This window comes from Oryza brachyantha, chromosome 4 (genome assembly GCF_000231095.2).
Source record: "Oryza brachyantha chromosome 4, ObraRS2, whole genome shotgun sequence".
Taxonomy (NCBI): Eukaryota; Viridiplantae; Streptophyta; class Magnoliopsida; order Poales; family Poaceae; genus Oryza; species Oryza brachyantha.
Genome location: NC_023166.2, coordinates 18,949,556 through 18,973,727, shown reverse-complemented (window position 1 = coordinate 18,973,727; position 24,172 = coordinate 18,949,556). Strand labels below are relative to the sequence as shown.

The 24,172-nt window shown below is 41.2% G+C and overlaps 2 protein-coding genes and 2 long non-coding RNA genes across 6 annotated transcripts; all 4 read left to right on the top strand.

Annotated features, from left to right (window-relative positions):
- The first annotated feature begins 774 nt into the window (after nucleotides 1–774).
- On the top strand, nucleotides 775–1,781 carry LOC102714174 (ABC transporter I family member 1). The gene has a single exon (XM_006652797.3). The coding sequence runs from the start codon at nucleotides 934–936 to the stop codon at nucleotides 1,606–1,608; it is 675 nt and encodes a 224-aa protein (XP_006652860.1). The 5' UTR covers nucleotides 775–933; the 3' UTR covers nucleotides 1,609–1,781.
- Nucleotides 1,782–1,785: 4 nt separating this feature from the next.
- On the top strand, nucleotides 1,786–5,794 carry LOC121054232. The gene is made up of 3 exons (XR_005811616.1): nucleotides 1,786–1,983; nucleotides 3,617–3,724; nucleotides 5,699–5,794. It is a non-coding gene; the product is annotated as an uncharacterized LOC121054232 (long non-coding RNA).
- A 1,738-nt stretch (nucleotides 5,795–7,532) lies between these two features.
- LOC107304050 lies at nucleotides 7,533–9,897 on the top strand. The gene is made up of 4 exons (XR_001550042.1): nucleotides 7,533–7,650; nucleotides 8,325–8,890; nucleotides 8,988–9,124; nucleotides 9,262–9,897. It is a non-coding gene; the product is annotated as an uncharacterized LOC107304050 (long non-coding RNA).
- Nucleotides 9,898–15,738: 5,841 nt separating this feature from the next.
- On the top strand, nucleotides 15,739–22,487 carry LOC102713897 (homeobox-leucine zipper protein ROC2). 3 transcript variants are annotated; one of them, XM_040523361.1, is made up of 12 exons: nucleotides 15,739–16,300; nucleotides 17,356–17,621; nucleotides 18,174–18,291; nucleotides 18,875–19,063; nucleotides 19,156–19,626; nucleotides 19,735–19,836; nucleotides 20,225–20,425; nucleotides 20,590–20,764; nucleotides 20,883–21,154; nucleotides 21,256–21,351; nucleotides 21,435–21,864; nucleotides 21,981–22,487. In XM_040523361.1, the coding sequence occupies exons 1-11, from the start codon at nucleotides 16,214–16,216 to the stop codon at nucleotides 21,822–21,824; spliced, it is 2,367 nt and encodes a 788-aa protein (XP_040379295.1). In that variant the 5' UTR covers nucleotides 15,739–16,213; the 3' UTR covers nucleotides 21,825–21,864; nucleotides 21,981–22,487. The 3 variants fall into 3 exon arrangements, with proteins under 3 accessions (XP_040379295.1, XP_040379294.1, XP_040379296.1); XM_040523360.1 differs by lacking the exon at nucleotides 15,739–16,300 and adding an exon at nucleotides 16,521–16,821; XM_040523362.1 differs by lacking the exons at nucleotides 15,739–16,300; nucleotides 17,356–17,621 and adding an exon at nucleotides 17,644–18,046.
- The last annotated feature ends 1,685 nt before the right edge of the window (nucleotides 22,488–24,172 follow it).

The window sequence follows — 24,172 nt, the reverse complement described above, 5'->3', positions numbered from 1 at the left end:
AATACTGCACACTGAGAATCCATAATTCTTAACCTTACGCTGAACCTACTCATTCTGTGCTAACAAAAATCAATTTTAGCTATGAATTTAGCCATAGCTAATTTTTTTTTCATGTAGCTGAAAACAGAGGAGACCTCAGACCTTTATCGCCGTGCGTAAGAAGTAAGAACCGATCTCCACCATCAATCAAGATACAAGAATACAAATCAAATGCTATATAGATGCAAACGATGTTAAGAACATGTTCAAAGATAGAGCGTAGAATCGATTCTTTTTTGATATACATCAGCAAAAGAATCCATCTTATAAATATATTTATAAAAGTAGAGTTAGATATAATCAATACTACAAAATATTTTTTATCCATCATCATATAATAAAATTTACTTCAATAAATACAAAGAATTGACTACGAGTCATTGTCTTCCATAACAATGGTTTTTATTGATTATTGTATCTCTTTACGCCATCTCATGAAATTTGCTTGCCTATCGATGGATTAATGCAATTTCAATCCAGGGTTAAATTCCCCTCGTAAAAAAAAATAAGGATTTATTATTTTTTTTAAAAAAAGCCACGACGGGCCTTGCCGTGGTCCCAAACCGGCAAGCCCATTAGATCCCTACGGCCCACAGATAAAGCAAAAAGGAAAAAAAAGAAAAAAAGGCCCACCTAAGCCACTCGGCACGAGACGGCCCAATTAAGCGCCGCCGGCTCGCCTCTCCCGGCCTTCCTCCACTCTTCCCTCCCCCACTTCGTCGTCGTCTCCGCCGCCGCCGCCGCCGCCGGGGCGCACTAATCCTCCCCGCCGCGGCCGCATCGCTCGTTCTCCCCGCCCGCGGCTTCGACCGACGTCGCCGAGCGGCCCCCCTCGCGTGCGGGCGTGCGCGTGGTTTGGCCCGGGCCGCCGCTCGCGAGGTCGCCACTCGGGAAATGCCGCCGCTGAAGCCCCCGCCGCCGCGGCTCCTCCTCAACGGCGTCTCGTGCATGCGGAACGCGCAGACGGTGCTCCGCGACATCAACGTCAGCGTCCACGACGGGACCGCGCTGGTCCTCACGGGCGCCAACGGCTCCGGGAAGAGCACGTTCCTGCGGATGCTCGCCGGCTTCTCGCGCCCCTCGGCCGGGGAGATCCTCTGGAACGGCCACAACATCACCTCCCCGGGCGTGTTCCAGCAGTACAAGCTGCAGCTCAACTGGATGTCGCTCAAGGACGCCGTCAAGGAGAAGCTCACCGTGCTCGAGAACGTGCAGTGGTTCGAGCTCCTCGAGGGGAAGCACGGCAAGTCGGCCCCTGCCATCGAGCTCATGGGGCTCGGCAGGCTCATGAACGAGAAGGCGAGGATGCTCTCCATGGGGCAGAGGAAGAGGCTTCAGCTGGCCAGACTGCTCGCCATCGATCGCCCGATCTGGCTTTTGGATGAGCCGTCTGTTGCGTTGGATGCCGAGGGTGTTAAGCTGCTGGAGTACATCATAGCGGAGCACCGCAAGAAGGGTGGGATCGTGTTCGTTGCCACGCATTTGCCTATTGAAATTGAGGATGCCATGTCGCTCCGGCTTCCACAAAGGTTCCCTCGGAGGAAAACATTGGTTGATCTTGTGCGTTGATGTGAGTTCAAGGATTTAGGTGTATCATTCTAATTCATCTACATTCATATGAATCCGTTGCAGCAACTTCTGATGGTGCAGTTTTGTGACACTTTGTTTTGGAAATTAACTATGCACTCACCGTTTGAATATGTATGCCGGTTCCTTCTTGCTAACATGACATACATGATCATTTTGATGCATTTGTGCGTATATGCTACTTGGTGGTGGATTGTCTGTTCCCTAATCAGTTAAGAAATTGTAGAGTAAATGATCGTGAGCTGTGTATTCACCTGTAAAGTTTCAAGTGAGGGAAAACCAAATGGAGGAAATGCTGATCAACTATGTCTGAAGGAAATATTGACCGATCATGGAGAAGTTTTTGTACAGAATCAGGTAACCTGTTGCTGGTTTAGGAGTGATTTCTTTACACATTCAAATTGAAACTTCCTGGGGTTGCTGGCTAGTGCAACTTACAACCTGTCTGATCTAAACTAACTAATTATTTTGTATAGTATATAATTTCTGCTTGCTGGCTGCTATTTCCTGCCTATTTGAATTTACTTATCTGTAATTGTCATGAATTTTAAGTTAGGATACACTCGTACACTGCAGAATGGAACACGTATGTTGGCTTCTGTAGAATTTTGCTATCTAACGGAAGACTTAAATGTTCATTATGAAGGTGAAAACAATCCTATAGGATGAAATGATAGTTTTGTCTAAATTTCAGTTCTGAATATCATCCAACAAGTACAATTAAGAACCAAAGCGATGCTAGGTGTACTGATATTTTCATGTGCTTTATTAAATCAGTGTTTATCTTGCAGATTTTATTTAAATAGGAGTAATTTATAAGAACAAAGGGATTATCGAACATTTGCATATAGAATGTGTTGCCACTTTAACCAATTAGTAAAGCGCTTGTGAAAATGGGATGAAGGCTCATGCCTCTAACCAATTAGGATGTGGTGTGCGGTCATCTGAATCTCTGATTTATGACTAGTGACCAATATGGCATAATATTTTTGCACACATGGGCATAGTGGTGTGACAATTGTGTTGTGTTGTTTTATACTTCCATCCACTCATGCATGCTGGAAAAATGTTCTAACCTGTTATGTTCATAAATATAGGCCTCAGATGTTCTCGGGGAAGTAGCTTGGTTTGTCGATTTTACCGACACTTCTGACCTCTGTATACCATAGATTGAGATTAAATTTTCTGTGCCCTGTACCATATTAAAGCTGTTTCAGACGTCAATCTTTTGCATTCTGTGTACCACATTCCATTCTTCTACATTTTATGGCAGCAGTATCAAGGTTTTCCATTTGTCCCTATATAATTCATTCATTCTGTTATGCTTGTATACTTCTAACTTATAAACCTAAAATGATGTTCACACTGATTTCAGACGCGAAGTATAATCAAGCACTCTTTGAACATGAAAAGTGAACTGCCTTTTTATTTGTAATATGAAATAGAAGATCATTTCACTAACCAGTGGCATTAGTTTTTGGTTGAATCTAGAAAGTAATGCACACTAGCAATCTCGTATGTCCATCAACAACTACTTTAACTCTAGTCCCTGCTTTGAATTTTTTATGTACTATCGTTTACCTGCTAACTTCAAATTTCTGCAAGCTACTAGCATTATTGTCATCAGTTATCTATTATTCTGTACGAACCATCATATGCTTCTCTTAGATGTACAAATAATTTGCTGCATTGTTTTGTATAGGAAACTATGTAAGATCAGTATGACCATTGTGAGTGAGTCCATTCTCCAACCGTGCCATTTCCTGACTGTAATAAAACCTAATTTTTCAATGTGTGTGTGTGTATAACATCTGTTACTTGCCAGAAATATCTAAACATGAAGTTTTTTTTTTTCATGTGAGACTCTTTCTTACTTGGCTATTTTGCATGAGTAGAATCACCTTGCTGATAGCAAGTCGAACAATCTGGCATAGTTTATAACTTATATACAGTATACTAGCTGGCCTGTGTTAACTCTGGTACTACACAGGTGCAGTAACAAGGGAGCACTGAATGCTGCACTAATAAGTCCCCAGGGACCATTGGAGGTGCTATCTGACCCCATGCTGGAAGTAGCTGGCCCACTATTCAAGACAAGGTATAAAGCCACTTCCCAGTCCAGCACCAAGCCACCAATACTACATAAATGCGCACTGTTCTTTTGCTGTATTTTGTTTGTTTGGTTACCTTCTCTCTAGGCCCCAATACAGAGGGTGCTAACGTGGAATATGTGCACAATGGATCAAGGTCCAAAACCATCTTTATATTGCAAAAGATCAGGTCTAGCCCAGATCTGAGATAACTTGTTCTATTTTCCTAAATGAAAGTTACCAATCGGTGGTCGGAATTCAATTAGGATCTGGTCCATCTGGTCCAATATGGTCGAGTTGAAATGCTCATATCATCATCTAACATAAGATTGTGATTGTCCTGTAGTGCTCATAACTTGTTAGTATCTTGTTGGTGAACTTAAGGGTGGTAAATTTTCATGGACAAACATAGTATTTAGGATAATTTGACATTACGTAGCATTAACTATCAACATGCTATTCTATTAACTAAAGGCCCATTGGATGTGGAAAGATTGAGAGTATAGATAAGTTGCCTGAAAAGGTAGAATAACTTTATGAAAAAGTAGTAACATGAAATTGAGTATTAAACATGGAGACTTGAGAGAGTTATACCAAACGAGAGATCTTTTTGGTTTTTCAGTCTTCTTGTTTTAAAAAATAACACTTTCATTAGTTACTTCTTCATATCTTAGGATATAGATTTGGCTTGTTCCTATAGGACACACATCTTAGTTATGCTCAATAATTGTTGTGGAAGGAGAAAGACGACTAATTGCATTGAGAAGGAGGCCTGAATATCCATATATAGACAAGTTCTAACAAGTTAGCAATCTGAACTTGTTTTTCTTACCTTCGAACATAACTGCTTGAACTTCCAAGTTCAGCTTACTACTTGTAGCTTCACATGTGTGTATGAACTTACTATTTGCATTAAATTGTCATCATGAAAGACTACCGCTATTAAACTGGAAAGATATGATTTGCCATTCAGATAAAGCTCCCAATTAATTGGCATAGCTCTTTCTTTTTCGAGAGCTGAAACAGTATTTGGAGTTATGGGCTGGTTTTATTAAACACTGGAGTAGAAGGAATATGACAATGATGCCTAGAGTGTATTTATGACATTAAAACTAATGTTTGCTAGAATTTAAGCATCATGCTGATTTAGCTTTAAAGGATGGCCTAAAAGGGGAACTTCTTCTCTGTTTGCCTGATTGTGCTTAAGAGAATATGCATGGGCCCAACCCTTACAAATATTGCCAAGTGAAATTGTTCATCATGCCTGCCTCTTGTTAGGACTCTTTCCTTAAAGACTGTTGTATTTGATCACATCAAACATTGAGTCACAGACTCGGATGCTATACCATTCCTTAAAGGAACAAATAAAATGCACACACAAGGTCTTATTAATACCCATAGTAATGTGATAAAGGCTCAGTGAAGTGCTTGATCCCCCCAAAAGTCTAGGACTGAGACATGGGGCATAGACCATAATGAAGTGTTGCCAGTACGTCCTCTCTCTAGGGCATACTATAATAACTGCAAGCGTTCAGATGTCAATACCATTCTGCTTTAAGGCTGGATGTTAACATCACATAAATTTGGAATCAGCAATTATACTTCAACCAGCACAATAATACAAGTCGAGTCCCACATGTCAATCTCAATGGACATTATTGTTTATACTAGTATACATGGAAACAGTGATTGCATTCTTTTATCTTTATTATCCGTCCTGAGATGACACCATCAGAAGGCTGCTTAAATGACAGCACAGTTTTAATGAAAGTTCATTTTACAATCGTATGGTGCTAAGGTTACACGATGTTAGTTTTTGTTGGGTACTTTTTCCTATGTTTGCTACAATCCTTTTATGTACAGTTTCATTTGGACACAGGCCAGCTACGGAATGCTGTTTATGTACAAAGTAAGAGAAACTTGTAAGTAAATATTAAGACTAATACCGTTCTTATTTGTGGGGCCCACAACGGCCATGTTAGGCAGGGAAGGTAGCCACGTCTCGTGCTGTTGTCCATAAAAGAAAGGATGTGCACCAATGATATGGAGATACTTGTCATGCACTATATCCACGAATTATCCAATGGAAAGGTAGATGCCATGGCGTTGCAGTGAGATGAAGAAAACAAAGGCTAGTCTCGTTTTCTCGATTAATAATTGTTCTACATCATAGACTACAATTCTTGAAAGAAAGAAAGAAGCTCATCCAGTGGAGCAAGTTGGTTGCTCCTGAAGATTGGATATTCTGCAGTAGATTAGAGATTTCTCTTTCTAAAAGATTGTCACGCCTAGCCTACCACAGACTTAAGCAACTGCTCATCTGGAATTTTCCCTTGATGCTCGGAAAAATAATGGGACCAACTACTTAAGTTTGCCTATAATTAAACCAAAAAATAGAGAAACAATTCCAGCCAACTGAAGGAGATGGGATTGTTTACATTTAGGTTGTTTAATACTAACATTATAAGTTTTAATCACTTGAAGGAGGCAAGATATGCATACTGTATACATATGTTGCTTTATGCGGTAGACAGTTCTGGACCCTAGGGGTACACAGAATGTGTTCTTTGGTATTCATAGATAGTTGTTTTTTTTTCTTCCTTGTTGATATGCATATTTGCTTGTCAGTGAGGCTCACAGGGTATTAATGAATTTCATTCTGACCTAGTGCTTTTACCTTTTTGGTGATACTGTGAGCTTAATGTGCTGAGAGCACTTTTTTTGTTCACGGACTGAATCTGCAGTTACACCTGGGTGTTGTGACACAAATAATAGCCATCAAACATACATTTGAGTTACAAGAATATATATTTGACTAAGTGACTATATTTCGTTTAGTAATTCATAAAGTGTGCATGTAAACCATGTCCTGAGTTTGCAATATTGATTAGGCATATGATGGAATTAAGAGGTCTGTTGGTTACAAAACTAGCACAAAGATGTGAACTATCAAACATATAGAGTGATCAAAGTCAAAAATGGAAGGACAAAATAGTTTTGAGTCATTTGGATCCATAAAACATGTTTTCAGCCCTCACTGTGGATATCCATCGAAACCCTGCACAGTTGTCCATCTAAATTATTCACATCATTTGAAGTACACTAATGCTAATTATTCTCTGACCCATTTTTCTCTTCATAAATGTCTTTATCAATCATAGATGTATCAGTGCAAAATGTTGGTTTGGGAACAGGAAAGTGCTTAACAAAGTTAATTGTGAAAATGAAGTGTGACTGACAAATGTATGAAAAATCGGAAAGTACAAAATGCATGCATGTACCATTGAAAATTTATGATCTACTTTCTTTATCATAAGCAGGTTACAGGTTGTTAATTTCCTTGGACACATATTAGTACCATTGACATAGGATGATAAGAAGTTCGTTCTCATATACATGAGTGATCCTGATTGTTCATTTATTAAAAGAAACAGTGTTTTTTTTTCCTTTCTAGACATCTGTATACCTATTTTAGATTCTACATGTATGCATGCTGGGTCTGCTGTATGGGCTCGGGTGAGTCATGCAAATCACTACCTGAGTTGAATGCATACCTAGCAAATCGAGTGGATTGTTACTTAATACTGATTGGTGGGTACTGACGTCAATTATCTAGCAGTTACACACACTTGGGTGCCTCCAGGTTCCAGCAGCTTGCCCATCAGTTTCTACTTCAGATTTTACTCTGTAGAATGCGATTTCCTAATTTGTAGTCAATGCATTGTCTTTTTAAGTTGTTATGGTTATAGAAGAAATCCATCAACCATGTTGCTCATGTCCATTATGATGGCTTGTGTTCTTTTGACAGCACATGTAGGAAAAAGTTCTGCATCAAGCTTAAATTGGGCAAGGGTGAGGTGTGGTCCTGTTACACTGATCAAGAATGAAAGAAAGGGTACAGCAACAAACTGCAAAACGCCAGCAAGATGCCTCGGTAATCGTATTTGTTTTCTTACTATATTTTCTTGGATTGCCACATCATTTTCTCCTTAAAGTTATGTGGTACAAAAGAATCCAGTATAGAAGGTTTCCTGATTCTTGTCAAAGTTTAGTCTTATAAGGTTATAGGAACAATCTGCTTTCTTATGGACAGCTCACCTGCAACTAACTATATGTGGCTGGTGGCTCCAGCTTTCATATGGCTTGTTTGAGTTTGATCCGAACAGTCGTAATGAGATCACATAGCTCCTAAGGCCTTATTATACACTTGAAAGTCATCTCACCCAAAATTTCTTTTGTTTTTTTTTCTTCTCTGTCAAAAGAGGAGACCTACAAGGGTTCTCGTGTTCAAAAAAGGAAAAACAGATCATTCTAAAAAAAAAGAAAAGAAAAATAGGCCTGAACTAATGTTTGAACCTGAACCAAAGTAGGTAGGGTGCAGCCATTGTTTTTACTGTGACTAACGGACTGTAACATTCACATCCTTTCAAATGGGTAGTTTGATACTATCCCAATGGTTAAAGATCACAAAAATGCCAAGTACTACTACTAGTCTACCATGCCAACTCATCTTTGTTGGGTAGCTAGCAGTTGACTCCTCATAAATGAATAGCTGAAAATACACCCAGTCACACTCTTCTTTCTTTTTCTTCCCACTTTGTTCTGCAGGGAGGATTAGAAGAAGCCTTAAACAAAGACCTCCGATTTGACGACGGGTGTTGCGTAGCTGTACCCGGCCCCGCCAATGTAAATGTGCGCTTGTCTTGTTCTTCAGCTGGTCAGGAGGAGCTCATGGTCATGGGGGCCATTGCACACATGCCCCAAGACTGATGCAATGTGACAGGGAGTGTGGCCAAACGGTGGCAGGCAGCGTCCGTCCATGAGATGAGATGATGGGGGATCGAAGCGAAGCAGAAGCAGCCAGGCCAACACGCAGAGCAGCTTGCAGTTTTCTGGCTGGCTGATCTTGCAACAAATTAAGCACTTTCGGCTGGGCTGAGGTTCTAGACGGTGAGTACTAGTAGTAGTACCCCCTGCTCAACCGCAAAGCTCGGATTGCCAACAAAATTTGCCACCCCAAAAGCAGCTTTCTGCAGATGGTGTGTACTACTAGCCTACTTCTTGTTGCCCATGGTGTGTTTGGCTGACCGAGTTTGGGGTGCTGTGTATGCATGCATGCATGGCGTGCTCCATGGGGAAGACGACGGATTCTTGCTGGGCAGCGGCAGATTGAGGTGAGGTGACCATTGTCGTAAGGGCAAGGCTTCCCAAATGTTAGCTGTAACAACATATCATCCTGGCTTAATGTGTTATTTTGAACTTTTGATACAGTTCTCCAGTACGGTCTGATATGATACTGCTCGTGTGCTTCATACTGTACGTATATATGCGTTGGTGTAAATTTGGATGGGTTGATTAGCATATGCTTCCAACAAATTGAAGTGTTCAATCCTGTAATAATACTACTGGTACTCCCTCTCTACTCCACTTCAATTCAATTCCATGCATTTATGATAGTAGCCCAGAAAGTAAGGCATCATTCATCCATTGATCATGCATGCAATATTGTTTTGACCCCTTCTAACCGGCATTAACTGAATTACAGGTCTACTCACTGGAAGTCTGCAACAAGTTGTGCTCATGTTTCAACCTCCATTTCAGAGGCGAGTCAATGCCCCCAGTCCCTAGCTAGCTTCTCCTGAATCCTTAACTCCATGCTATTACTACTCCTTTGAGCAAGTCAGGAGGAGGACGAAATGCTCAAACACACGCAGCATGGGGAATTTAATCCACACCTCGCAATCAGACCATAATTCAACAGATGAAAACCGACGAGGAAATTGAATGGATGGTCAATGCACTGGCTGCTAGTGAATTGTGATCGGTTGATCAATCGGTCGACCGGTTCGTCACGCACGCATGCATGCTCCGTGCAGCTTGACCTGCATCTGTTGCGAGATAGGCAGGCAAAGGCAGCAGCAACAGCTGCAGATATGGCTGAGATCAACTTGACCATCATGTGCCCTAGCCAGCTAGAGTACACAGGAGCAGTGCGTACAGCCCCATGGTTTCTCTTATGATTATATATGTTTTTATAAGCCAAAACAAAAAATTTAAGATTTTAATTTAAAGTTAATTTAGTGAAAAGCATTATAGTTCACTAAGAGAAAGAGTATCCCTAACAGTTTATCTATCTTATTTTCTATCTTGAAAATAGAGAAAATAAAGGATGGAACGTAAAGATTGAGCCTAGCAGTCTATCTCATCATCTATTTTTAGATATTATTGATTAGGATAGAGAACTCTTTCATCTAAAGAGATAGGTAGGATGTCATATACGTATGATCTACTGTGGTATAAAAAGATATGAAAAAATAAAATTATTTTAGATGATGAGCTGCTAAAGATGCTCTAAGGGTAACTACTCACGTTGATGAATTTTTATGAGCATTTTTTATGATTGACAATAATAACATGGGCGGTGGAGCATCTCTGCCCGGGGTATCTAACTACTAATAATTTTTTATTTAATGTTATTGATTTTTTATATTTACGTTTAATCATTTATTTTATTTGAACTTTATATAATTATTAATCATTTTGTTATGATTTGATTTGTTACTAAATAAACTTTAAAAATAATTTATAATTTTACATATTTGTATAAAATTTTGAATAAGACAAATGGCTAAATATAGATCTCAAGTTGACCACATTAAATAAAATACCGGAGAAATGACTACCGTAGTGGTTGAATGTTAATATCAAACAGGAACAGTGTTTGGTTAGTAGGAAAGAGGCCCACGATGAAGTAGGATGACTGGTTTATGTCATGCTCTTAAAATTTCCCTGATACGCGACAGCAGGGCGTATCCAAGGGGTAATGTAAGCATATATATATAATAAAACCTAAAATAAAGCATTTCTTAATAATATGTGGTATATTTATAGTTGTAATGTAATTTTTGATGTGGTATATTTATATATTAAAAACTACTCTCTCCGTTCTATATTATACATTCTAATTGACACATGCAAAATATATAAATTGGTACATTGATGAATATTGATAAATTTAGAATGTTTTATAATATAAAATGGATGGAGTATGTAAATTGGACCACCCAAACTTAAAAGTGTACTATAGTAAATTTGTATATAGTAAATTTGTACATACGTGACGAAGACGACGACGACGGGTCGATGGATCATCTCCGGAAGGAAAAAACAGTGGCACGAGGGCGCGGATCGATCGATGCGTACGTAGGGACAAGGGCACCGGAATCCCGTTGCCAGGTCACCGCTGGCAGTGGGGCCCACACAGCGCGCGTGACTCGATCATTCCGCGGCCCCGGCGGGGTGGGGGTGGGGCCGGCACGGCGGCCGGCCGGCGGTGGGTGGCGGCATTGGGCCGGCGATGCGAGGGAGGCATGAACGTAGTAAATGCAGCCCGGCCAGCCCGGCCCCCTCTCTCTCCTCTCTCTCTCTCTCTCTCTCTCGCTCTCGCTGCTGCTGCTGTATGGGGGTGGTGTCCACCTCACGCGGTGTCGCTCAGAGACCATTCAATGTAGAGAGAGAGAGAGAGAGGAAGGAGAGGAGGACGCCATGGCCGGCCATGGATGAAAGCGCGGCTCCTCCAGCTCATGTCACGCGTGGACTCGAGACGTACGTTACGTACGTACTCCATCTCCAACCATCCCTCCCAACCGTCCTCATCCTGCTAGCCGATCGATCTACCGTTCCGTCCACACCAGCTCTAAACTCGTTCAGAAATTCAGAAACAATTAGCTTTAGCAGCGACGAATAGGGGAGAGAGAAATCGACATGCTGCCATGAGAGCTCCACGCTCCTCCGACGTTGTGGTACATGCCTACGGCTGCATTCTTTTATATCTTTTACGCACTCGCTTTCTTAATTAATATATATATATATATAACTTTATCGTCTTATCTTTATGGAATAAATTTTTAATTTTATAATAATTAATTTATTGTTTATACTATTAAATGACTATCAAAAAATTAGATAATCTTTTATCTTTCGTCAACAAAAAGAACACAATAGTAACAATGCACGAATCATCAATAAAGGAGAGCAATTTACCCTTTGTCCCTTAAACAAGAAGAAACTTACCTTGCGTTCTTTTCTTAATTTATTCTTAAATTTTCTCTGCTTTTGTAGGCATGCTTTTCGAACTATGAAATGATGTATATTTTTTGAAAAAAAAATCTATATATAGAAATTCATCATCTCACCTTTTAAATTGGATTTTAACTTTGTAGTAATTAATTTCATCATTTGTACACTTCAATATTATCAAAAAATAAGAAAACATTTCATCTTTAATCTTACGTCTTACATGGATTCTTCGGCTTGAAAGGATTTGAAAAGAAAAATTATGAGAATTTGAACCATTTCTTGTGAAAATCCATAGAAACCACTGTGTTCCAGAAAAAGATTAAAGAAGCCCCTTTAGGAAACAAGAAGCAATTACATAGACTTATATAAGCCTCCATTAATTGACAAAACTTGATGATGAGATTGTACTATTTTTACGAAAACCACGTAAAATTCTTGTGTTCCAGGACATATAGAAGATCAATTTATGGTACGTGCACACAGGCAGACCAACATTAAATTAATTAACCTAAGACTGTACCCAGAACTACTATTGAACTACTAATTAAGAACTGAACAAGAATTTGTGTACACACATGTACAGAACAGAGAACAAGAATAACCTAGCATGCATGTATATATACGATGGCCCTGTCAAATAAACAAACAGCCAGATTAAGCATGACTGTACAAACAACTGCAAAGTTTAGAAAAAAAATTCGCACATGTGTTTTTGGTACTAATTAGATGGATCGGAACAGGTGCCTATACGCAAGACGAGACAAACGCGCGAGTCCAGGTTGGCAACACACCTAAAGATGATCATAAGTGACAACACGCTAAAGGGAAAAATATTAATGGTTTGCTGACCTTGGTAGGTATATATATAATAATGCATGTGTGTGCTTGATCATATGCATTATTATGGTTTCTGTTTCATAAATGGTGGCATGTCGATTTGACCTTGCTGGTGTGTTACTTTGACACTCTCCAAAAGTCTAAATATGTTTTCCGGCCGGGGTGCCTGTTGCATATTTATTTCATTGCATGGGGGCCTTTAGTAATGAACCACTAATGATGATGAGCTAGACAGCCACTGATAATTAAGCTGCAGCTAGCTCAAGAATTAACGCAGTCTTGTTTTTGGGACAGTTAGCACGTACTGCTACATCATCGTTGCAAACTTTACCAAATTGCTTCTACCACATAATTTACATGTGAAATTAATTTTACAGTTTGTAGTTAATGTTAAGAAACTTGTATTTGGGATTGCCCTCCTTAACTGGACAATCCTTATTTTAGGCCTGCAGGATAAACAAGATTTATGACTCTTAATCAATTTGGAGCCACCCAATGTAGACGTAGTCACGCTATATCATGAAACCTTTGATGTTAGTCCCTCCGTTTTAAAATAGAGTTTATTTGTTTCGTTATGATAAGAGTTTAACCAAACAATTATTCAACTAAAACATATTTTTCATGATATAAAAATTGATGGATATTATTAGATTTAGATTTCTTTTTATATTTTTCTTGTCTTAAGTGATATATTAATATAGTAAATTTTGGTTAAACTCTATCAATAAAATAAAATACGTAATATATTTTGAAATGGAGGGTAATTAATTTTTCCTCTATTGTAGGTGTCGTATATCATCAACATCAAATAATCCGAACGGCAGGGGCAGCTAATTTGGGATTTATGTACTATATACTCCTAGACACTATCATGGGTTAACATCTATTTGTGGACTAAATTAATTACATGAACAAATATACTGGGTCTTAAATTGAACGGTTAATTTCTTTTTCATAATAAATATGGTCACCCACTGGAATAGTGATGTTCCTAATACGATCGAGTCAGAAGACAGAACCTGCGCTGTTGACCTAGTTATATAAGCTCAGAAGACAGAACCAGCTATTGAATTAAATTATGATCACACAAATGACTAACTTATAAATAAGCATTATATATATTTCCAATTGAAATAACATATTTATTCTTTAAAGAAGCAAATTAGGTTATCCATGCAGTAAATATTTTTCTTAATTGGCTACATAATGGTGTTGATTTTTAGAACACGTGGCAGCTACTCTGTCGATCGCATCATTCGCATGCAGCTTGTTCCAATACAATCAATAAATGTTCTTTTACCTATCCTTAATCTGTGGATCAAAAAGTTTTCTCACTTCAATACTTTATCTACCCACACCAACCAATAATACTTTTACATTACGTATTTTGGTCTTTTCTCCTCTCTACTAATATTTTCTTAAGATTGTAGAAATCCACTTATTTTGAGATAGAGCAAGAGTAAAATTTTGGTTTATGTGGATTATATATATACTATTTTAAAAGATTGTGTGGTTATTTTTTCACTTGCTTATATATGTATTGTAAATTTAATATTTTAATTTCAAGTAGATATAAATGCTCAGATATATACACATCACACTTCTTCTCTAGTAAAAGTGTCACATAAAAATATATTTCTCAGCAAGAACATAGGCTCGCCGGATTCCAGTATAGTACGTGCAGAAAGAGTGAAAGACTACACCATGAGGAATGAGCCGTGTCGAGGCATGAAAACAGTACGTACCCAGGGCACACAGCAGTGAAACACATCGATCTCCTCACCTGCATGCTGGCTCCTGAAAAATCTGATCAACTCCCCAAAATAATGCAAGTAAATTACTTCAGTCAAAATGCATGCATGAGTTCCATATACCATGGTTCAGTTTGCATGCATAGTAAACACACAGCAGCAGCAAGCTGGTCTTCCACAGGATACCTTTTGACCCGTTCCTCCTACACGCATGCAATTGAATCACAAGGTTACAAAAAAATGTAATGGGATTCTGAACTATAAATTAAAAACCGAAACATAACAAATAAATAAAACTAGTAAGTGATCTGTACCGAGTCAACAAAATACTATATATGTAGACTCTACTACATCTCCTGTTTTAATTAAGTTCTTCTGTTCTTATCTTTGGGCCGCACCATACCCTGCATCTATATTAGGAATGTGTATTAGTGTATTACAGTAGTGGAAAAATCATCTCTAGCTAGCACTCCCCCACTCATCACTAATTACGCCGGTTTATATTAGTTCATGATATAGATCATGGGGGCAACAAAGAACTATTCATGTACCGTTTATATCTTCGTACACGACTGCCAAACAATTTCATGGTCAGATAAACAAAAAAAGGTGGCAATTTGGTACAGAAATAATAACAAATAAGCATACATCTACCTGGAATTAAATGTTTTATGACATGTATAAAAATGTCGTTATCTTGCGTCCTTGCAGGCTCCAAGTGCACCCCAAAAATCCAATGTTGTACTACACTATTACATGTCAATTTGACATCGTTTGTGTTAATTAAGGCCCTGTTTAGTTTTCAAAAACTTTTTTCCCAAAAACATCACATCGAATCTTTAGACATCTAAATGAAGCATTAAATATACATGAATATTAAAACTAATTATACAGTTATGTGGGAAATCGTGAGATGAATGTTTTGAGACTAATTATGACGTGATTAACCATAGGTGCTACAGTAACCAACATGTGCTAATGACGGATTAATTAGACTCAAAAGATCCGTCTCACGGTGTCTAGACGGAATCTGAAATTTATTTTGTAATTAGACTATATTTAATTTTTCAAATATGTGTCTAAAAGTTTGATGTGATATTTTTGCAAAATATTTTTCAATCTAAACAAGGCCTAAGTCAAAAAAGAACACTTTAATTTCTCCATACAAATCCTCTATGGAGAGAAAAAAAACTAAAATCAAAATTGAAACCATGCACTACCCCTCTCTCTCTCTCTCTTGTATCTCTTTCTCTCCCCTAGCAATTACACTACGCCTTCTCCATAAATGCGATTGCACCCTCTCAACACTCCGCGGCAATAACTCCTTCGCCCCCTCTCCACATTCTCTTCCACCTGTGTTCCCCTTTTCTTCACCTCCTCCTCCTCCTCTTCTTCTTCCTCCTCCTCCCATGGCTGCCTGATCAAGATTTCTCCTTCTCTTCTAGCTCTTGCTAGCCCTCTGAACCTTGAAGTTTGTTGCACCCAGTGAAACACCATCTTTTCGAGAGAGTTTTTCTGCAGGTAGCTAGCATAGCAGACAGGCGAGTTCTATATTTGCATATAGTTCTTGCCGCCTTAGATCTCACTGGTTGTCTCTGCCTGCAGCAAGGTTCGTTGGGCTAGCTTGTCCTGGATCTGTTTCTACTTGCGTTGCGTTGCTTGGCAAGCAAGATATACACATATCTATCTCTGCAATATATAGGGCTAGCTAGCACTTGTGTGTGTGTAGTGTGTTGTTTGGTTCTTGGATACACTTACACGCGTATCATCCATGAGTAGAAATGAAAGGAGTGGCGAGCCAAGAATTAGGGTTTGAGTTATAGGAGTATAATGATGATCCCGGCGAGGCACATGCCGTCGATGATCGGCCGGAACAGCGCAGCGTACGGATCCTCATCGGCACTGTCACTCAGTCAGGTAATTCTCTGTCAGAAATTTTGAGCTGGAAAGAAATCTCAAGGGCTCGCTTGCTTTCTGTTCGTTTTCCTTGGAAACTCCTAAACTTTTTTTGCACAGTTTTTATGTTGATGATTTTTTACCTTCTGTGTGTTTTCTCTCAATAATTTTCTTGTTTCGATTTGAGTTGTTATTTGAGGTGAAAAGCTAGAAGAAGGAAAACAATATATATGTATTCTTGTTTTAATTAGTAACTCTTTCTTGGAAAATGAGAAGTTTCAGGGGTGTGGAGAGAGAAATTAAAGGGCACTAGAGAGGGGGAGAGAGAAAGGTTTTGCTGTTCACACATAGATTAGGTCATAAGATTCAGAGTACATGAGCCCCCCTTCCTTTAAGACTTGGCCTACTCCTCTACTCCTATATAAGGGGAGCAGATGAACAGGCCAGCTGATAGAGCGATAGAAACAATGGAGAGGAGGGGGATTTTCCAAGTTGTTGATCTTGCGCACATATTGAGAGAGAAACATGCAGATTATCAACAGGTTTGCTGTTGCTTCCTTCCCTGTTCTTCCAAGCTTCTTGTGTCTTTGTGGCACTCATGAAGAAGAAACTAAGCTATCTAACTTTTTTCTTTCTTATTCCTCTTGCAAGCTTGCTTTCACATCTTCTTCATAAACCAAAAGGAATTAAGAGAGAAAAAGTTGCTTCACTTGTCTCCCCTCATCCCTCCCTGATTTGAAACCACCCTTTCCATTTTATCAACAAATTACATTTTTTTTCGCCGGAAAAACCAAATTACATTTTGGGGGTGTTTGTGTGAGCTATGAACACATCAGATTTATTTTGCTCGCAGAAATGGCAAACTTATACATATGCTTTGTGCATATATCATTTTCCAGGAACTTTAAACTTCTCCCCGTAATTTGTCTAGTATATATTTAATGCATAAGTGATGTATGAAACGCACGGAACAAATAGGTACTACTACTGTAAGTAAAGGCGTAATCTGTGGTACCAAATTAGTAGTTTGCTCTTTATGTAGTAGCACACACTAATCCTTAATTAACTCTCTGCAGCCAAACTTGCTGGATAATCACCAGTTCCAGCAAGCTTTCCAGCAGCAGCAGCATCTCCTGGACCAGATCCCGGCGACGACGGCAGAGAGCGGCGACAACATGATCCGCAGCCGGGCGTCGGACCCGCTCGGAGGCGATGAGTTCGAGAGCAAGTCCGGCAGCGAGAACGTCGACGGCGTCTCCGTCGACGACCAGGACCCCAACCAGCGGCCGCGCAAGAAGCGCTATCACCGCCACACCCAGCACCAGATCCAGGAAATGGAAGCGTAATACACTTACCATTCTTGATTCTTCATATCTATATACTTGCTTTCTTGCACATGAAATGGCATAAATGTTTGATTTTGCACCGGAGAGCTGTTCTTGGAATGTTTTTAGACAATTGAAACGATTTGTTTAATTGTTTATGGAATGCTATTCATGTCTAATTCAGAAAATTACGCATGAAATGCAGTAGCGTTAGTCTACTGAAATTGAATGAGGAGACGAGTACAAATAAAACAGCTGGTTACTGTCTTTTATTTCTCATGTACTGATGTAAGCTTGCGTATAGAAGTCAAATTGATTTCTCTTGCCCGTTCATTTCCCCTGGACGATTTGCACAAGTTGATTCATCGATCAAAACAGTTTTTGTTCTTTTGCACTTCCCCCAAACAAAACGGAAGACGAAGCATTGAAGAACATAGTACGAGTATTGCATTCACACACCCAACTGAAACTGAACTTCATTTTTTTTCCCTTTAATTTATTTACGTACACAGCTAACTGACCACTCACAAAATCTCGTGTTTTTTCGTGAAAATCTGTGATTTGATCAGATTCTTCAAGGAATGCCCACACCCAGACGACAAGCAGCGCAAGGAGCTGAGCCGGGAGCTGGGCCTGGAGCCTCTCCAAGTCAAGTTCTGGTTCCAGAACAAGCGCACCCAAATGAAGGTGAAAACCTGATTAATCACCCAAATCATTGTTGGTTTGTTCATCAGTTTCATGTTTCTCTCAACTGCATGCAGTAGCAGTAGTAGACGAGTAGTACTACTTGTAATCAGGGCGCGTCTGCGATGCATTCTGGTTGAGAAAATTTCGGCCGGAAAGAAGGCGAGCTCGAGCTGAGCTTGAGAAAGAGCGCGTCGCCATCTTCGTCGTCGTCGCAACCACTTCATTTAAGCCTCTGACCTAGCTCCTGCAGGACGCATTCATGGCGTATTACTATAACTGGACAAAGCTTGCCCACGCACCCCCATGTCCGCTTCTGCATGCACACTGCCAAATGTGGCAGGCGGCGACGCGTCGTCTGTCCTCCATAGTCAAACCCCTCCTGCCTAGCTGACCTAGCTGTAGTATACGGGTACAGTGCGCTGCTGCCACCTAGCTCGCGACGCTTACGTGTGCACGAGCATGAACAGCTTGCACGATCGAACACACAACTAATCGTGTGTGTAAAACTGTTAATGTGATGATGAGTTGAATAGATTGTGAAATTTTTTAGCTTGTAATGGTGTGATTTGATGTTGGAATGCAGAACCAGCACGAGAGGCATGAGAACTCGCAGCTGAGGTCGGAGAACGAGAAGCTCCGCGCCGAGAACATGCGGTACAAGGAGGCCCTGAGCAGCGCCTCCTGCCCCAACTGCGGCGGCCCCGCCGCCCTCGGCGAGATGTCCTTCGACGAGCATCACCTCCGCATCGAGAACGCCCGCCTCCGGGAAGAGGTAATTCGCTGACCGATCATGGCCGCCGGCGGCGCCATTGCATCGAATTGGACTGGACCTCATGTCCTGTCGTGTGCTCGGGTGTTCGTCAGATCGACAGGATATCGGCGATCGCGGCGAAGTACGTGGGCAAGCCGATGGTGCCGTTCCCGGTGCTGTCGAACCCACTGGCGGCGGCGGCGTCGCGGGCGGCGCCGCTGGACCTCCCCATGGCGCCGTACGGCGGGGTGGTGCCTGGGGACATGTTCGGCGGCGGCGCCAGCGCCGGGGAGCTCCTGCGCGGGGTGCAGTCGGAGGTGGACAAGCCGATGATCGTGGAGCTGGCCGTGGCGGCGATGGAGGAGCTGGTCCGCATGGCGCAGCTGGAGGAGCCGCTCTGGAGCGCGGCGGCGCCGGCGCTGGACGCGCCGGCGGCGTTGGAGACGCTCAACGAGGAGGAGTACGCGCGCATGTTCCCGCGCGGCCTCGGCCCCAAGCAGTACGGCCTCCGGTCCGAGGCGTCACGCGACAGCGCCGTCGTCATCATGACGCACGCCAACCTCGTCGAGATCCTCATGGACGCCGTAAGCTGCATAGCGATCACGCATGGCTGCGTTTGTCCGAATTCATAGGTTTGGTGGATCCTGTTTGATTGCTCTAAATTTCGTTCGTATTTTGATTATAATTTGTAGAATCAATATGCGGCCGTGTTCTCGAACATCGTGTCGAGGGCAGCCACGCTGGAGGTGCTCTCCACCGGCGTCGCAGGGAACTACAACGGTGCACTGCAAGTGGTATGCTCATGCCTGGCTCAAATTTCGCATCATCTCTGAATTTTCTGAATTCTGTGGCATATTCCGCACTTCTGCCAAACAATGTACTCTGGCCGTAGTTTTAATTGACGTCGTTGACTTTTTAATCTACACTTACCCTTCGTCATATTCAAAAATTATGTAATTATTATTTATTTTGTTATGATTTGATTTATTAATAAAGTAACTTTAATCATGATCTATAAATTTTTGTATATCTGGATAAAATTTTTGAGTAAGACAAATGATCAAATGTAAATAATAAATCAACGACATAAATTAAAAAAAATCGGAGGAAGTAATTCGATTTGTGCATATGTTCCTGACTGAAATGGGACATATTTGTGTTGGTTTCGGCCTGTTTCTGCAGATGTCAGTAGAGTTTCAGGTGCCCTCGCCGCTGGTGCCAACCAGGGAGAGCTACTTCGTCAGGTACTGCAAGCAGAATTCAGATGGCACCTGGGCCGTCGTCGACGTCTCACTCGAAAGCCTGCGCCCTAGCCCTGTCCTCAAATGTCGCCGCAGGCCGTCTGGCTGCCTCATCCAAGAAATGCCCAACGGCTACTCCAAGGTGACCATGCATCATCCAGCTACCAAATCACAAATCTTCCCTTCCCCGTACCATCTCCAAAATTCAGAATTCAATCTGATGCATTGCTGTGTGCTAGCTGCATCTGCAATTCTGAACTCAATCTGAAGATGCTGAATATATATATGTGCATGGCTATATGTCAGGTGACGTGGGTGGAGCACGTGGAGGTGGACGACAGGTCGGTGCACAACATCTACAAGCTGCTGGTGAACTCCGGGCTGGCGTTCGGCGCGCGGCGGTGGGTCGGCACGCTGGACCGGCAGTGCGAGCGCCTCGCCAGCGTCATGGCCAGCAACATCCCCACCAGCGACATCGGCGGTAATCAATCAAGGCTCGCAGCTAGCTTTCAGTTTGATCCAAAACGAAATTCAGATATATGCATGAGCTGTTCTGTCAGTCGATCGATCGCTAGCTAATTTTTGGACGTGGTGTGCAGTGATCACGAGCGCGGAGGGGAGGAAGAGCATGCTGAAGCTGGCGGAGAGGATGGTGATGAGCTTCTGCGGCGGCGTGACGGCGTCGGTGGCGCACCAGTGGACGACGCTGTCCGGCAGCGGCGCCGAGGACGTCCGCGTCATGACGAGGAAGAGCGTCGACGACCCCGGCCGGCCGCCCGGCATCGTCCTCAACGCCGCCACCTCCTTCTGGCTCCCCGTCCCTCCCAAGCGCGTCTTCGACTTCCTCCGCGACGAATCCTCTCGCAGCGAGGTAACTAATTAATTAACCTGCTCATCGATGAGATCATCATGTCTCAGATGATATAGAAAACACTAATTGATTTTGATGAACTAATTGATGCCGTTTCGCAGTGGGACATTCTCTCCAATGGCGGCATCGTTCAAGAGATGGCTCATATCGCCAATGGCCGGGATCAGGGCAACTGCGTCTCACTTCTTCGCGTCAACGTAAGTTTGCAGCTCTCAGCTGATCAACATGCATGTTGCATGCGATAATGGATCACATCGTAATTGACTTTGTGCAAACGCAGAGCTCGAACTCGAACCAGAGCAACATGCTGATCCTGCAGGAGAGCTGCACCGACGCGTCGGGGTCCTACGTCATCTACGCGCCGGTGGACGTGGTGGCGATGAACGTCGTGCTCAACGGCGGCGACCCGGACTACGTCGCGCTCCTGCCGTCGGGCTTCGCGATCCTGCCCGACGGGCCGGCGCACGGCGGCGGTCTTCAGGGCGCCGACGGCGGCGGCGGCGTCGTCGGCTCCGGCGGGTCCCTCCTGACGGTGGCGTTCCAGATACTGGTCGACTCGGTCCCCACGGCGAAGCTCTCTCTGGGGTCGGTGGCGACGGTGAACAGCCTCATCGCCTGCACGGTGGAGCGCATCAAGGCGGCCGTCTCCGGCGAGAGCAATCCGCAGTAGCATCTTGAATCATTCCAGGCTTCTTGTGCTTTAAATTGAGGTACTGTCAGATCACTTCAATATATGTTTGAGCGTGCAAGAATGCATCAATGTGGAATTGATCTCGATAATTTTTAATCTGATGAATTCTAACGAATTTTATCATCTTTTTTGCAGGAGCAGCAAAATTTTGGAGCTTTCATCAGTGGGAAGTCAAGAACGCACCTCAGACTCTCCTTGCCATGTGGTGCCCATATATAGTTTGGATTATTTTTCGCTAGGTTTCCGCAAATTCGGGAAAATTTTATCAACAAGTGATTCAGTTCAGTTCTTGCAAAATGCTGAAGAAAATGTGTCACCACTACGCAAGGGCGGTTGGTTCGGGTATTGACTTCCTCTTCATGTTCGCCTCTCGGATGCTGCTACCTATGAATTCAGGTTTTCTGTCGAGTAAAAGTAAAACCGTAATTTGATCTGTAGTTTGTGTCGTTCTTGCTGTTGTTCAGACTTTCTTCCGAGTACCTAGCTAGTTTGTAGGAGTTGCAGAATAGAGATCTGTTCATGTGTGTCCTGTCTTATACTTGTAGTGCTCTCATGTGTTTAACTCCAAAATTTGTGTGATGTGCTTGTTAATTATTAGTTCTCCTTGCTTCTTCAATGAATGCATTTTAATTTCTTAGTTCCCAGCTGAAGTTTTATTATTTATTTTTATTTATTTTCTGACTTCCTTCGTGCCCCGAAAAGCTTGTTGCTGTAAAGTAATACAAGTTATATCATCCAGTTTATATTTAAAATTCTCTCCATCCTACTCGAACTATATGCTCACTCCTAAGTCCTAACTATACATCATTGTAACTTGTAAGGGACATCAGCACAAACAATATTTTTTTTAACATAACTACAATTATTTTGGGACGGGGAGATATATATAGAAGTGCTTAAAAAAGAACTTTTTGGCTTAATATGAGTGCCTTATGGATTTCAAAAGGCTAATGAAAAACCACTTCGAAAGTTTAGGCTTAGAGCAATATAACCATATGTCGGCGGGTACACATTTTCTCTTATAAAATTTGGAGGTGGTAAATACTTGTGCTTTGAGATACTTAAATTTTAAGTGTAAATTTTAGTATAGAAGTACTTACTCAATGCATGATAGTAAATTTGAAATAGCAAAATTAGCTATAGGCTTGGCTTATTAGTTAGTTATAAGTCAAAACAAAGAGAGGCTCGTTGGTAAATTAGCAAAACATCCATCTACATGGACACACACGACGTCACGGAACCGAATTCGTAATCTAAACCCCTATTGTACATAGGATTACTATAATCTAATCTAGATTATTGAGTTAGATATTACTTCTTTCATTTTATAGGGTAGGAATATTTAGCTATGCTCAGATTCATTTATTGATTAATTTCTATTATTTGTATGTATATACACACATACATATATAGTCATTAGCATTTATACGAATATAGACAATATTGAAAAATCTTATATTATAAAACTGAGGTAGTATAAGTCAAGTATGTAACTAATGAAAAGGTGTGTAATTATTGTAAATCCAAGGAAGTGGGTGTTTAATTGGACATTATCCAATAATATGAAAGAAAAACACTCTTAAAAGAACCACCCATAATGTAAAAGATTTTTCATGTCTAGATTTATCCCAAGAATCCCTTATATTTAGGGCTGGGCAAATTCATCGAAAACCGAATATGATAACCGAAACCAAACCGAAAAAACCAACTTATGCGGTTATTTCGGTTTTTAAATTGGTTTTGAAAATTTATTAGTTCGGTTTTCGGTTTTTAAATCGGTTTTTATTTTTACAAGACCGAAATAACCAAATTAACCGAACTAACACCTCACTGGTCTGTATTATATAAGTTTCAGCCTAGAATAATCCATAGACAAGTGTGAATATGCGATGCAGCCTCCACTCCTTGGTCTCCTTCCGTGAATCTATAGCTATCAATCTACTATACATGGTATTGAACTTATTGTTGTCATTTTATCGGTGAAACTTAATGATTAATCTTCTGTTAATAATTTCGGTTTTTAACCGATAACCGAAATAATTTGGTTATTTAGGTTCGGTAATAATTTTGTAGTGTAAATTTCGGTTTTCAATATTCAAAACCCAAAATATTAAAAAACCGAATAGATCGAACCGAATAAACCGCAATGACCGATTGCCCAGCCCTACTTATATTATAGGACGGGGGCAATAGTATACGGGCAATAGTATAATAAGATTTCATAATAGTTTAACCGTTTGTTTTAAATTATTTATATAATTCAAATTATATTAATATAAGCTGAAAAGAGCCGTAGTATATCAACTCAAAAGCTGCAGAGCTGTAAA

What these genes read in the sequence shown, in the direction of transcription:
- LOC102713897 (XM_040523360.1), top strand. Translation starts at nt 16,714, where the DNA reads ATGAACAGGCCAGCTGATAGAGCGATAGAAACAATGGAGAGGAGGGGG. An exon ending in ACAACGGTGCACTGCAAGTG is followed by an intron (nt 19,837 to 20,224) that starts GTATGCTCATGC and finishes CTGTTTCTGCAG; the next exon opens with ATGTCAGTAGAGTTTCAGGT. An exon ending in TGCCCAACGGCTACTCCAAG is followed by an intron (nt 20,426 to 20,589) that starts GTGACCATGCAT and finishes GCTATATGTCAG; the next exon opens with GTGACGTGGGTGGAGCACGT.
- LOC102714174 (XM_006652797.3), top strand. Translation starts at nt 934, where the DNA reads ATGCCGCCGCTGAAGCCCCCGCCGCCGCGGCTCCTCCTCAACGGCGTC.